The sequence below is a fragment of the Xyrauchen texanus genome, chromosome 45 (genome assembly GCF_025860055.1).
Source record: "Xyrauchen texanus isolate HMW12.3.18 chromosome 45, RBS_HiC_50CHRs, whole genome shotgun sequence".
NCBI lineage: Eukaryota > Metazoa > Chordata > Actinopteri > Cypriniformes > Catostomidae > Xyrauchen > Xyrauchen texanus.
The window spans coordinates 5,058,967-5,073,179 of NC_068320.1; the positions used below are offsets into that span (position 1 = coordinate 5,058,967).

The 14,213-nt window shown below is 35.2% G+C and overlaps 2 protein-coding genes across 4 annotated transcripts in view; one reads left to right on the forward strand and one right to left on the reverse strand.

Annotated features, from left to right (window-relative positions):
* Positions 1–12,102, reverse strand: part of LOC127637596 (vezatin-like) — a 28,280-nt gene extending 16,178 nt beyond the window's left edge. For both annotated transcript variants that reach the window (XM_052118736.1, XM_052118735.1), the window contains exons 1-3: positions 11,977–12,102; positions 4,306–4,440; positions 908–997 (exon numbers count right to left, since the gene is read on the reverse strand). In XM_052118736.1, coding sequence (XP_051974696.1) covers positions 908–997; positions 4,306–4,440; positions 11,977–12,012 — 261 coding nt within the window. In that variant the 5' untranslated portion in view covers positions 12,013–12,102. The remainder of the gene's footprint in view (positions 1–907; positions 998–4,305; positions 4,441–11,976) is intronic.
* A 1,374-nt stretch (positions 12,103–13,476) lies between these two features.
* LOC127637756 (FYVE, RhoGEF and PH domain-containing protein 6-like) overlaps positions 13,477–14,213 on the forward strand; it is a 45,527-nt gene continuing 44,790 nt past the window's right edge. The window contains exon 1 of one of the 2 annotated variants that reach the window (XM_052119007.1): positions 13,477–13,679. In XM_052119007.1, the coding sequence (XP_051974967.1) occupies positions 13,670–13,679 (10 nt within the window). In that variant the 5' untranslated portion in view covers positions 13,477–13,669. Of the gene's footprint in view, positions 13,680–13,863; positions 13,925–14,213 lie in introns of those variants that run through there. The other variant, XM_052119008.1, reaches the window with a different exon arrangement.

Genomic DNA, 14,213 nt, shown 5'->3' on the forward strand with positions numbered 1-14,213 from the left:
AAATACATATGTTATACACGTATATATAAAATACATAAAATTGTTAATAAGTTTATCAATGCAGGTAAATATAACAATTAAATATGTAAAAAAGAAAATGTAATTGCGTTTAAAAAAGAATATCAATTCAGTTACAAAATGACAAATAGCCATATTTAAAACTATTTTGTTTAAAATAATGTTTACAGCTTTAACAATGTAGTTAAATAGAACTAAAAATTGTATATTAAAAATAATAATTTATATATATATATATATATATATATATATATATATATATATATATATATATATATATATATATATATATATAATTGCATTAAAACACATTTGCAATTGCTTTTCTTTATCCATTTGCTAATTCAATTACAAAACGACAATAGACATATTTAAAATGCTTTTGTTTTTAAAATAATGTTTAACAATATAGTAATATATAACTCAGAATTTGATATTTCATTTTTTTTTTACATTTATATACTTTTAAATTGCATAAATAAAACATTTGCCAATTTCTTCTTTTTTATTCATTTGCCAACTCAAATCACAAAATTACTAATAAATAGACATTTTGTTTTTCAAAAATGTTTACATATTTAAAAATGATTAAATATTGTTTTATATATAAAAAATATAATTATATGTATTTTTAAATTGCATTAAAATAACATCTGCCGATTGATTTTCTTTATCCATTTGCCAATTCAGTTAGAAAATGTAACTGGACAGTTTACCTTATTCATTTAACCAATGAATCTTAAGGGAAACCCTCTTAGACACAAAATGGCTGATACATGATACAACTATGCGCCAAAACATTTGACAACAGGCATTGGATGTGTGTTTAGGGCTGTATCTCTGTGAAGGGAAAAACAAACAGAATGAAACAGAAAGGTTTTATTCTCACCAGCTGCTGCTCCTGCAAATGGGTGGCGCAGTCTCGATGCAGTGGACTCAGGCTGTACAGAGCATCAACCAACCTCCAAATACCAGCCTTCTGCAAACACACACAGATATTTGACTGCAACTGTATATTACATTTGTTTCAGTATGTCTATATAGTACATCAACCTCATTTCAAAAGATAAAAAAAACAGTTTTCTATGAAATAACCCCTTCAATAACAGTACTAGATTAGTAGCAGCAGTATTGTGGATACAGTTTGTATTTAGTATGGCCTCTTGTTATTATGTTCACTCATTATGTTCAACAGCGATTGATTATTGATCGCGTCTGGATCACAACATCAACAGCCACAACAGACCCACTGTAGAGTAGACTGTGGTTTACATTCATTTGACATGCAGTTTTATCATTTTTAAAGAACATTTAAAGAAAGTTTTGTTGTTATTCAGAAAGAAACAGTCTGTAGATTTGAGAAAGTTTCAGAGGGGGGTTTCGCAGTGTTTTGTCTTCTTTTCTTTCTGCATGTCTTTAGTATTCTGCTGCTGTACGACTCACACACGGCCTCTTTCTCTTCTTCAGTTGTGTGACAAACACACAAAGCATCTAAAATCTGTGTGTGTGTGTGTGTGAGAGAGAGAAAAAACGCAAACACAGCAGACTTAAGAACACAAACAGGCACTCGGTGTGGTTGTGTGTACTTGCCAACATGGACTGTGTCAACAAAATACTATGTGTTTTTTACTCCGATTACATTTTCATATTGTACACACATAAAATAAAGGGAAGTTCATAACACAAAGTATTTAGCTCTGTAAAGTCTCAATGCTCTGGAATGAACTTCAGCACATTCCCAAACAGCTTTCACTTAATACCAGGGGTTGTGTGTGTGACGTCATTACGGGTGGCGTGGTTTGTCCATGAGGTCAAGAAGCATGTGCAGTTTACATGCTCCACGAGGCCCGCAAACTTAAAATAATGTCACGTCAAATATTAAAAGCAGAAACTAGCTAAATTTTAGAGTGAAAGACTTGGTTAATGTGTTCCACATCACTAACATTCTAGTGACACCTGGACATGCCGTTTGGTGTTCCAGGCATCAGTCACTGTTAAGAGTTTTTAAACTGAAACCCCTGACCGCACAGAATAAAGATTTACAATCTTATAGCATCTACACTACACGCAAGCTTTGTGTCACTTCAGGAGCAAATTGTTGGTGAATCAATAATGCTGTCTACAGGGAATAAGTCCATCACGTCACTCCATGTAATAACTTCTTAAATAAACATTACATCAAAGCCAACTTATGTTTCTGGTCTCTGATCCACTCATTTTAATCAATGCTTGTTTCTAATCGTATGAGGTTCTTGCAATATTAACATTATATTTCGAATTATGGGTGCGTCCAGTGTAGACAGCGTGTTGACTAAATATAGACTGGTAGGATTCGATTTTATGTGTTCTTTTGTGTGATGGGTTGCAACAAGAAGACATGTCATAAATATGTCAAAGGGTGGCTAAAGCAGTTTAAACCACTTTTACGGTAAAACGGACAGTCACTTTGCCCACTCCAAAAAGATGCTCTAAGGTGCAGTAACTCATAGGTTGGAGGACACAAGCATTTTTTTTCTGAAACATAAAATAATTAAAATCTGGACACATATAACTTGCAGTTTGAACAGTTCTAGGTCTAGGACCATGATGTCATAATGGGGTCTCTATGATGTCAAAATAGGGCCTTTGGGATGCCATAATTGTGGATCTTTGATGTCATTACAATGCCTCAATGATGTCATAATGGGTCATTAATGATGCCATAACAGGGTTCTTTATGATGTCATAACGGGGTTCTTTTTTATGTCATAATGGTGGATCTATGATGTAATAATGAAGCCTCTAAGCTATCAATGTGGTATTTATGATGCCAGATTGGTGCCTCTATGATGTCATAATGGGGCCTCTAACTTTTCCACTGAAAAATTGATGGTTCTCGTGCTGAGCCTGTATTCGTCTGGTTCATGACTGGGGCATTCTGGAGCCTATCGAAAACCGGCCGCAATTTTCTACAACATGAGATCTGAACGGTGACGTAATGGTTTGTGTGTCAACGTGGTAGCTTTCCATGACTACCTCACCTGCCCATTAATAAAAATGGCATGACACAGGACATATTTAAACAGAGAAATGCAATCCAATGTAATTACATAGCCAGAGATGACATCTACGCTCAGAATGACAGGTAATGTAATTACATTATTTTGAGTGAACTAATTAATGTGACTTATCTGGCTATAAACTGTAACAGTGGAATTGTTATATACATTGGTGTAGTAGATGGTTATATTTGGATTTTTGCCATAGCATATAATATTACATTTACATCTTGATTGAGAATTTCAGCAGATAACAGTGATCTTCCTCAGTGAGTGATAAGGTCCACTTACTGAACAAAACAATGCACAAAATAAGATAAAAAACGTTAGGAAAGCTAACAAAGTTGGCAAATGTGATAACTTTCCGAGATCAGCAACAGAAAACACTGGCGATTCTGTGTTAATCTTGAGCCTGATTAACGGACTTCATTCCCCAGGTTAATTAGCTGAATGGTCTGTATCCAAGACATCATTGCTCCCTCCAGTGTCGCTTTTGTTTAGGCCCTTCTTTTGGTCCTTGTGTACGTTTTTCTTCAATTTGCTTATGATTCAGTCAATTGTCCGATTGAAGTCAGTGTGCATCATTTCTTGCCATATATTCTCGTAGTCCCTTTTTTCCCTTTGTGAACTCTTTAGTTTATCTTGAATCTCCGTAGAAGACCATATCTGAAGTACAATGCTCATTTGCTCAACATTTTGATGTTTTTTTTTTATTGTTGTTATAAAGTGAAGTAGTACTCCTTGCTGCAGACTGTAGCTAGCCACACTGTTCTTGTTCGGAAAACTGTACCTGGTGATGAAAAATTATCCCACCCTTAACAAGGACTGTTAAGCAGCAAAAATGTAAAAAAACAAAACAAAACATAAAAGCAGCATAAAAGTACAGACACTTTCATTGTATGTTGTCCTTCAAAACGTATCCTTTTTTGTTCCACACTAGAAAGGTGGTCAAACATGTTTGGGACAACATTGGTGAGTAAATTACAATTTTCATTCTTGGGTGAACTATTGCTTTAAGATCAGTCTGATTCTAATCTGATTTTTCAATTTGTGTTTCAAAACCTGTGTTCGTTACAAAACAGTATTCAGACTAGCGTCTAATCCTCTCTGTTTTGTTTTGAGCAACACGTTTTAGCTTTATGGTCACCAGTTCTTTCATTTTACACTGAGGGGCCTGAGAGATTGTACTGTAGTTGGAAAATCATTGTTGTACGATTAGAGTACTAGAAAGCTAAAAGCTGACACTTACTCTGGCCGGAGGGAGGATATCCTGTGGAAAAGGCCTCTCCTCGCCTCCTGCATTCAACTCCTCCTGAGAAACGGGAGAACATGCCTCAAAATCTGTGTGTCCTAGATCCTGTAAATACTGGAACAACGGAGAGTTCTGGAGGGGCAAAAGAGACACAACTCTAATTAAACATTTGTCATAGATTTTTTGAACAGCACTATTCATTGCCGATTTTTTTGGGTACATTCTCACATCCACAAAAATGTACAGCCGCTCATTTTCACTTCAAATATTTAAGTCACTAAAAACTTTCTTTGATTCATTTCTTTCCATTGTAGCACAATGTAGCCTTCAAGCAAAACACCTAAAATTATTATACTACATTTTATTTTTCCATTTTTTTTCTTCAGTAAATAGGTCTGATTTAAGCAAGAAAAGTTAATACATTTGTATTTTTTATTTAATTATTTCATGTGTGCTAGTTAAAAATTTGGATTTGGTGCATATTGTGGGACTTTTAACTATAAAAAAGCCCTAAACACACAAGAGACTTGGCTCCGTTACAATGCTCTTTATTTAATAATTCACCAAATTAAGCTTACATTCACCAGAGGATGGGTTTAGTTTATATATATTTAACCAAATGAGGTTTAATGAGGATTAAGGTTTATTATTATTATTCACAAGATATAAAGTTGGAATATATGTGCTGATGGGCACATTTCCATATATTCAAATTTTTCGTTGTATGCCCTCGCTTCAATTTAGTTTCTACTTGAATTTCTAATTAAAATAACTAAATATGCATTGAAGTGAGGATAAAAATATGGATGTATATTTTCAAATGATGACAGATGAAGGAACACTGAGGTATAATAAAAATAATAAAAACTACTATCGGTATAGATTTTGGCGATAACCGAAAATGTCAAAAATCAACTTTCGGCACCGATCAATCAGTAAAACCGATATATCGGTCTACCTCTAATCAAAATACTATAATTCATTGTTTGATCATGTTAGTCTATATTTTATTAACTAATGATAACATAAACAACTTTTAATGTTATAAAAAACAAAAACACGTATTGTTACTTTTTTATTATTAGTATATGTAGAAATGATCATTAACCAATATTAACAGAGGTCAACCGATACAGGTTTTTCAATGGCCGATGCTGATACCGATATCTAGAGAGCAGAACATCGATAGCCAATATAAAAGGCAGATAAACAATACAATTTAAAAACAGCAAATCAAGATGTAAACAAAATTTCTAAAGTGAAACAAACACTAATTTACTCAAATGTGCATAAACGTGAAACAATGTTTTGACTATTCATTGACAAAGCTATTGGTAGATTTTGGAACTGACACAAGGGAAAGTTAACACTTTTGTTAATTGGCCATGCGAACACTGTTATAGGCCGATGCTGAGAAAAGCAAAATGGCCAAATATCGTCAGATTAATTGGTCTGGCCGATATATCCATCTATAACTAAATATTAATAAATGCTGTATAAGAACTGTTCATTGTTATTTTAACTAATGTAGTTAACTAATGTTAACAAATACAATCTAATTGTAAAACTTTACCATGACTTTCTACTTGTTGGTTGCCACGTTGGTCACACCACTCTGACATTTAATTTGGTGGAAAACACTTTACCGTAACCACTTTACACTTTAGGTTGTATTTGTTAATTACATTAGTTAACACATTACAATGAATTAATTAAATGAACGCTTTTTTAGCACATAATAATCTTAGTTAATATTAATTTCAACAAATACTAGTAATTTTTTGAAAATTAAAAGATAATGTTAACTAAAATTAACAAAAAAATAAAATTGTATTTATATAAATTACCATTAACATTAAGATTAATAGTTAAATGCTGTAAAAATATCTTGTTCATTGTTAGTTCATGATACCTAATGCATTTACTAATTTACACTTTAACAAATAGTAATAAATGCTGTAAAAATACATTGTTCATTGATAGTTTGTGATTCCTAATGCATTTACTAATGTTAACAAATAGAAACTTACTGTAAAGTGTTATCAGTTTATATAACATATATAAATATATATTATAATTTTATCCTTTAAATGATAGTTTTCTTAATCATGAGCCATGTTAAGTTTACTAATTTACACTTTAACAAAGAGTAATAAATGCTGTAAAAATACATTGTTCATTGATAGTTTGTGATTCCTAATGCATTTACTAATGTTAACAAATAGAAACTTACTGTAAAGTGTTATCAGTTTATATAACATATATAAATATATATTATAATTTTATCCTTTAAATGATAGTTTTCTTAATCATGAGCCAAGTTAACATTTAATATTTTGAACACATAAAATACAAAAATTATTTAGCTTCAGAAACGTCACATTTGATTTTCTTCTAAATAAAATGCATTAATATTTTTGAAAAAAATCAAAATCAAAAACAAATAACTGCAAAAAAAAAAAAAAAGAAAAAACACCACATAATTGCCCACAAGCATTCTTTCATATTTTATATCTATATATATATAAAAAAGAAAATCAATGGAATAAACATCACGTGATGAATAAAAGAATGTAACAGAGGAAGGGAGGAGAGAGAAAGACAGAGGTCATGATTCAGATATTCCTCACAGGAAGTTAAAGACTGTGCTCTCTTATAATTTCCTGTCATCTGCATCCTCCCTTACCTCTCTAATCTCATATCTTCTCAAACGCTTCATCACTCAATGGAGGATGTAGAACCGAGGCGCTCACAAGTCCCAATTCCCAAACAGAGATCCAGAATCACAGGCTCATTCCCACCGGTCAGAGGCCCAGATTACCATTTCCATAGGATTTTAGTTACTAAAGAGGTTTATAACTCTTGTATTCTTATTTCAGCTAAATCCTGAGCAGAGTGAACCTGCCTCTCGTCATGTACTTTGGATCTTGTGCAGTAAAGCTCATTTGCAGGGGGAGGAAATTGTTCGGTGTGAGTGTATTGATGTGAAAGCAAAGATAAACCGGCCTGAGGCGAAACACCTCATTTTAGGACATGCAAGTCCAAATGGGAGCATACTTATTTTGAAGTCTGAATTCCCTACAATATCCAACAGATATAGACGACCATGCCAAATATCTGAGCCACAAAACTTATGGCACAGATGAAAGAAAATACATACAGTAGTCCTCGCGTCCAGTACACGGACACCTGGGTTTCATTGAACATCAACTGCCTAAATGAACATAGGCTTAAAGATTTCCCAAAAGTTTTCATCACCAATAAGATTCCATGACATCTCCAGTCATTAGGCTAACGATTACTCAACAAGGATAAAAAAAAAAAAGATTTTATAGAGATTGCGTTCACAAAGAGTAACATAATTTTAAATAAAGTTCAAAGTATACTCACTCCACTCTCAGTATGGGTGACGCAAATTTCGTTGACTTGGGATCAATGCTTTTTTTCAGATGATAATCCGAACAATCATTTACAATGAAGCTACATACACAGCACGGGCTCGCTGTCTCTGGAGGCTGCTCAAAATCTGCAGCACTACGGAGTGTAACTCACATAGTTTTCCATTAAATTCAACTCAAATCATTATTAAAGGATTATTAAAGATTATTTACTCTAGACATCACTGGATGATATTGTGTATTTAATGTAGCCTACACAATGTATTTGCAGTTATAAGTAGGTATTTTGTGGTTTAACAGCTTGAATGAAACTTCTTCAAAGCTACATACAGAGAAATTGCAAAAACATGTGTAATCGTTCAGTTTGCGCAGTTAAACCAGTTTTATACACTAACCTGCAAACTCAACAGTATCACTTGTAAACTGTAAACTCTTGAAGTACAAAAACCTTTGTAACTTGTGTGTTTGTGTCCAGTGTAAGGAGCTCTAAAATACCGGTTGAGCTGCTTCAGTAAATGTTATATTACCCCCTTGTGGACTCCCAAAGCAGTCATGCTAGACTGTTAAACAGAAGCCCTACTGAGTGAATTGGAAAGCATGCAAATTAGGCTTAATTATGCTAATTTAAAAGTCAGCTAATGTTAAATACCGAGCCTAAAATACATATTGATAAAATAAAGTGCCAATCAAATCAAAATATCTCTATTTTATTACATGCATAGTGCGTCATAGTGCGTATGCGTCAAACGCAATCCTATTTGCTCACAGTCAAAAAAGTATGCTTTGAAAGGCAACTCGGACGATCGGGCACAATCTGATACAGGTCGCAAAAAAAAAGTACACCCCAGCCTTAAGACATGCATTCTTAAAATTGGGATTAGGGTTGCAGCGGTATACCAGTTTCAAGGTATACCACGGTTTGAAAATTGACAGTTATCATACATGTACCGGACGGAGATTCTCACATACGCGCATCTCCTTTCCTTCTCGACTGTCTGTCAGACGGGTCAACTTGCGCGCCACACACACACACATGCAGCAGATGTCAGAGAGCAGCGAGGGGAGGGGGTCTGACATGAGTGTGTGTGTGAGTTAAAGCAGTGTTTCTCAACTGGTCTATTCGGACTGGGTCGCGGACCGCAGGGAAATAAAAATGCCATGGTTCTCCCATTGAAGATATTTCGGCGGCCGCCCTAGTGATCGACTATTTAGGACTGCCGAGGCAGATTTAATGATAATCTTGCAAACAGCTAAAGACTTCTCATCTGCACTTTCGCAAGTGTAACAAGCTCGCGATCATGATCTGCTCTGATCTCTGGCGCACGCATGCAACAACTGGGCTTCTCTCGATATTGCGGAGCGCAGACATCAAAACTGTGACCAATTTCAATTCTAGCGAGACTTTTCTAGTTTAAAGTATTACGGAGATTGTCAATTCGAACCTCTCAACAGTAGCAGCCCTGACATGCCAAACAGCACTGAGGAGGAAAAGAGCAATACTGCTATGCGCCAAAAAAATACATAAATAAAACATAACACACCATCACCTTTACAAATTTATTTCAGGATTTTACATGAGTAAAAGTAACTGTTATATTTTTACAAAATGTTATAGTTTCATATTAAGTAATCTAAAGGTAGAATCTATTGGACCTCATTTTATATCAACAGTGGCAGTTGTAGTTAAAGTTTCAAGATGTGTTTCAGCTAGTATTTATTTTTCATAAATATATTAATTTATTATTATTATTACTATTATTTAAGACTAGCACACTGACCTAACCATGGTAATGAGGAGCCTTTCCTTCGGTGTAATATGTGTATAAATATGTAATATTAGATAACAAACGGGATAATAATGGGCTCAGATATGTAAATATGTTCTTAAATTTTTAAAAGAGGGAGAGAAACTTCCTGTAGATTTTGTTGTTGACATCATCAACTAAAATAATGTCACTTATACAACATAAAAGGAAATGCAACCCAGGATACATTAAATACAAGTAATGTTTAATCTATGGCAGGTCGACACTTGATTTCCAATGTAAAATCTGTCCTGAAGCAAAACCAGTTGAGAAGCACTGAGTTAAAGGTACAGACAAGAGCAGTCTGGCATCGCTGTCGTATATTTACAGTTAAGTAAATATTAACTGTTAATAATCACAGGACATTACTTTGAAAGCTCACACAGCTGATGTTATTTTTCATTTAGTAGTTAATTTAACATATAAACTAACATGCTTTAGTTGTATAACATGTTATAGTTTCATGCAATTTTTTTTATCATGTTTATAATTCTGTTTATTATAATTCTGTTAGCTTTCTTATTTTTTCTATTTATTTATTTTCAAAAGGGAGACTTTTTTTACACTTCAATAAAATAAATGGTTTCAAGTTTCAATTATAATAAAGTGTTTCCTCAAAAATAAATAAAATAACCCTTCTGTTTTCACTGATAATAGTAATTGTGTAATACCGTATACCGTTAAACCGTGATAGTTTCTGAGACGGTTATCATACTGTGAAATTCTCATACCGTTGCAACCCTAATTGGGATACTTCAGAAGGCTGCCAGCAGGGGGTGCGCACACTGCAGACTGTGTAGGTCCTAATGCCCCATAATAGTGATGGGAACACTATACTGTAAAATGGCACCGTCCTTTGGATGAGACGTTAAATCAAACTCACGACTCTCTGTGGTCATTAAAAACCCCGGGACACTTCTCGAAAAGATCATGTGTGTAACCCTGATGTCCTGGCCAAATTCCCCCCATTTACTCTTATCAATCATAGCTTCCTAATAATACCCATCCATTAATTGGCTCTATCACTCCACTCTCTACCAATAGCTGGTTTGTGGTGAGCATACTAGCGCACTATGGATGCAGTCGAATCATCCAGGTGGATGCTGCACACTGGTGGTGGTTGAGGAGAGTCCCCAGTTCACTGTATAAAGCACTTTGAGTGTAGTGTCAGAAAAGAGCTATATAAATGTAACGTTAATTCATTCATTCACTCTATAATTTCACCACGATAAATGGGTATGTTGTGGTGGCGGGGCTATTTAAATGACACTGCACTGTGATGTCACAGTAGCCAATTTTAAAACGAGTCATTTTAGCATAGTAGAAACAATAAATGCTCATTTTGGACTGAAGAGGAAGTTTTGAGTTCTGAAACTTACAGTATGTTTTTATAGTACAATGAGCTCTTGCACACCGATCAGCCACAACGTTAAAACCACCTGCATGATATAGTGCAGGTGCCCCTTGTGCCACCAAAACAGCGCCAACACGCATCTCTAAATAGCATTTTGAGATGTTATTCTTCTCAACATAATTGCACAGAGTGGTTATTGGAGTTACCGTAGACTTTGTCAGTTTGAACCAGTCTGACCGTTCTCATCAACAAGACATTTGTGACCATAGAACTGCCACTAACCGAATGTTTTTTGTTTTTGGAACCATTCTGAGTAAATTCTAGAGATTGTTGTGCATGAAAATCCCAGGAGATCAACAGTTACAGAAATACTCATACCAGCCTGTCTGGCAACAAAAATCATGCCACGGTGCAAATAATTGAGATCTCATTTTTTTCCCATTCTGATGGTTGACTGAAGCACCTGACCCGAATGAATTTTACAATTGGCTGATTAGATAATCGCATGGATGATTGTTGGTGCCAGATGGGCTGGTTTGAGTATTTCTGTAACTGCTGGTCTCCTGGGATTTCCACACTACATTCTCTAGAATTTACTCCAAATGGTGTCCAAAGCAACAACAACAACAACAACAAAAAAACATCTAGTGAGCAGCAGTTCTGCGGATGGAAACGCCTTGTTGATGAGAGATGTCAACAGAGAATGGCCAGACTGGTTCGAACTGACAGTCTAAGGTAACTCAGATAACCACTCTGTACAATTGTGGTGAGAAGAATAGCATCTCAGAATGCTATTCTGAGATGCGGGTTGGCGCTGTTTTGGCAGCACGAGGGGGACCTGCACAATATTAGGCAGGTGGTTTTAATATTGTGGCTGATATGTGTATTAGAAAACACATGCAAATTAATGCAAACTCATATAAATAATCATGTCTACATTTTTTTGAACCCAGAGTGATTTGTAAGCAGCCCAAAAGCCATGTACAAATGATACACCGGGAGGCGTGTGGCGTTATGAGTGGCTAAGCGCAGGCAGCTAGCAACACATCTTCTATGAAACATAAGAGCAGTTGCTGTCTGTTTGCATGCATGTGCATGGAAATAAACTCACCTCGAACACAACTTCTTCATCAAAATCCTCAGTCATAGCTCTCCGCCATATGTTTCCAATAGTTGCGCATGCTGTAATTGTAGTCAATAATAATGAAAGGAAGGAATCTCTACTGCTCAAGCTGAATGCGCAGAAACGCACCATGTCTTGAACTACAAATCCCATGACTCATGAGCATTCTTCTTCTTTTACTTTAATGTGGGTCGCAAACTTCGTGTATGTCGCCAACCATGGGCTTTATAAAAATGAACATGATGGTTTATTGATTTGCTTTTATCACCAGGGAAATATACGTTTTGTTAGACAAAATGGAGTGGTTTAAACCCAATTTAAAAACATGATTGAGTCTATAAAATGTTCTAAATACAAAAAATACAATAATACTGCCTTTAATTAATTTGATCTGATGCACATTTATGTTTTGCTTATAATATTTATATGCTGTTACTAAAATATAAATGTTTGTTTTTATTTAAAATATTTATTGTTTGTATTGTTATGAATTTTAAATAAAAACGTTTTTTAAACCAGGATGTAATTGTGTGATCAGGAGCTATCTTGATAATATTTAACATACAGCCAGGGTTATAACTTACTAATAAAAACATCCTAAGCTCAATATACAAGGCGTAGCCTATATTCTTCTTCTATTATCATATAGAAGCCAATTCATACCAAAAATCCCTATGCATTCTACTTTGTTTGTATAATGAGTTATTACTTCTTCCCTCACTGCAGCACATATCATAATCATATAAACCTCTTCGTCTGCCCCAGTTAGGAATAGTGATTCCACCCAGTATGTTCTTAACATGGTTATCAAAATATCTTACTCCATATTACTACCACAGACACAATAATTAACATCTACAAATGTGTATACATTGCTCACAAAAGGACGATGCAAATTCGCATGAGACTCGTTCGTTAGAATCGGTTCATTGAACACATTGGTCGAAGTGAATTTCTTTTCTGAATCTGGCTGAACCGAACTGTCCGTTTTCAATGTGCGTTTTACTCAAATAAAAAATGGGCTAAGCGGCTAAAATCACAAAAATCATATTAATATTTGTTGTGTTTCCGGAAGGCGTAGTTTTTTTTTTTTGTCAACTGAAATTTCTTTATATTGTTCAATGTTTCATCAGCGGAACGACCCAAAGACACTTTAAACAACTTTACAAACCATCAAAGAGACTGTGCCTCTATCCCTCGCAGCCTCGTTGTCATTCCCGTCAAAAATCTAAGATGGCGCTGCTGTTACTAAGATCGACTGTGTACATTTATCAACCACAAATCAGAAACAATGCTTTACGTGAGTGACACAAACGCTTCAGTAACGGGTGCAGCGAATCGCTGATTCGTTGAAATGAACAGTTCGAGCAAACCGACTCTCTAAAATGAATCTGATTCCCCGTCGCTAGCGTGACAGCCCTCTAGCGGCGGATCAGGGATGTTTTTATTGAACTACAGCACATTGGACTTCGCCGTTCCAGCTTTACAAAAGCGGTGGCAAAACTATGGAAAGCATGGATCTCATTCAGTCTCATTAGGAATACAAAGACTTTGGGTTATCTTTTCAAGATAGCGAGTTGTCTTTCTCTTTGGGGATTTGATATGGCTCCAGCAAAAAGAGAAGACCCGAATGTAAAGAAACTGTGCTCATTTATGGAGTAAAGGGAGTCGTTTGGTGATCATGAGTGCAGGTTAGTTTCCTGGATGAATAAACATCACCCACTTCTGTTGACCAGGCAGTCCCAGGCAAGGGCGTCGGATATTTTGTGCATTTATGGTCAAATGTTGCAATATCAAGCTGTTTCATTAGAGTTTTTACTAGTGTTGCAACCACTGAAACTTTTGTAGTAGCTCAATGTTTGTATTCTCTGTTTGAGGCGAATCTTGTGCCAACGGGACGAATTCCCCCAAAACAAGTAATTCCTGGATGAAGCAGGTAATGAGATTATATATGTGCACGTGTTTTTCGTAGTAGTTTTTAAAACTAAATAATACATAAACTCAGATCTGGGGGGATATTCTGTTTTCAGCCTCATCTAGGTTCCCCCTAACGATTGGAGTCCTCAAAGGATTTGCTACTCCGGTTTGATTTCAGCCTTTTGTTTCTACTTTTCTTGATTTACTTTCCATGTTGCCTCACTTCTCACGCGCAAATAACCATTTTAGGACGAGTATACTTTTCCCTTTGTACTTAATGGTCAATATGGACATTGTTTAGGAAGGCT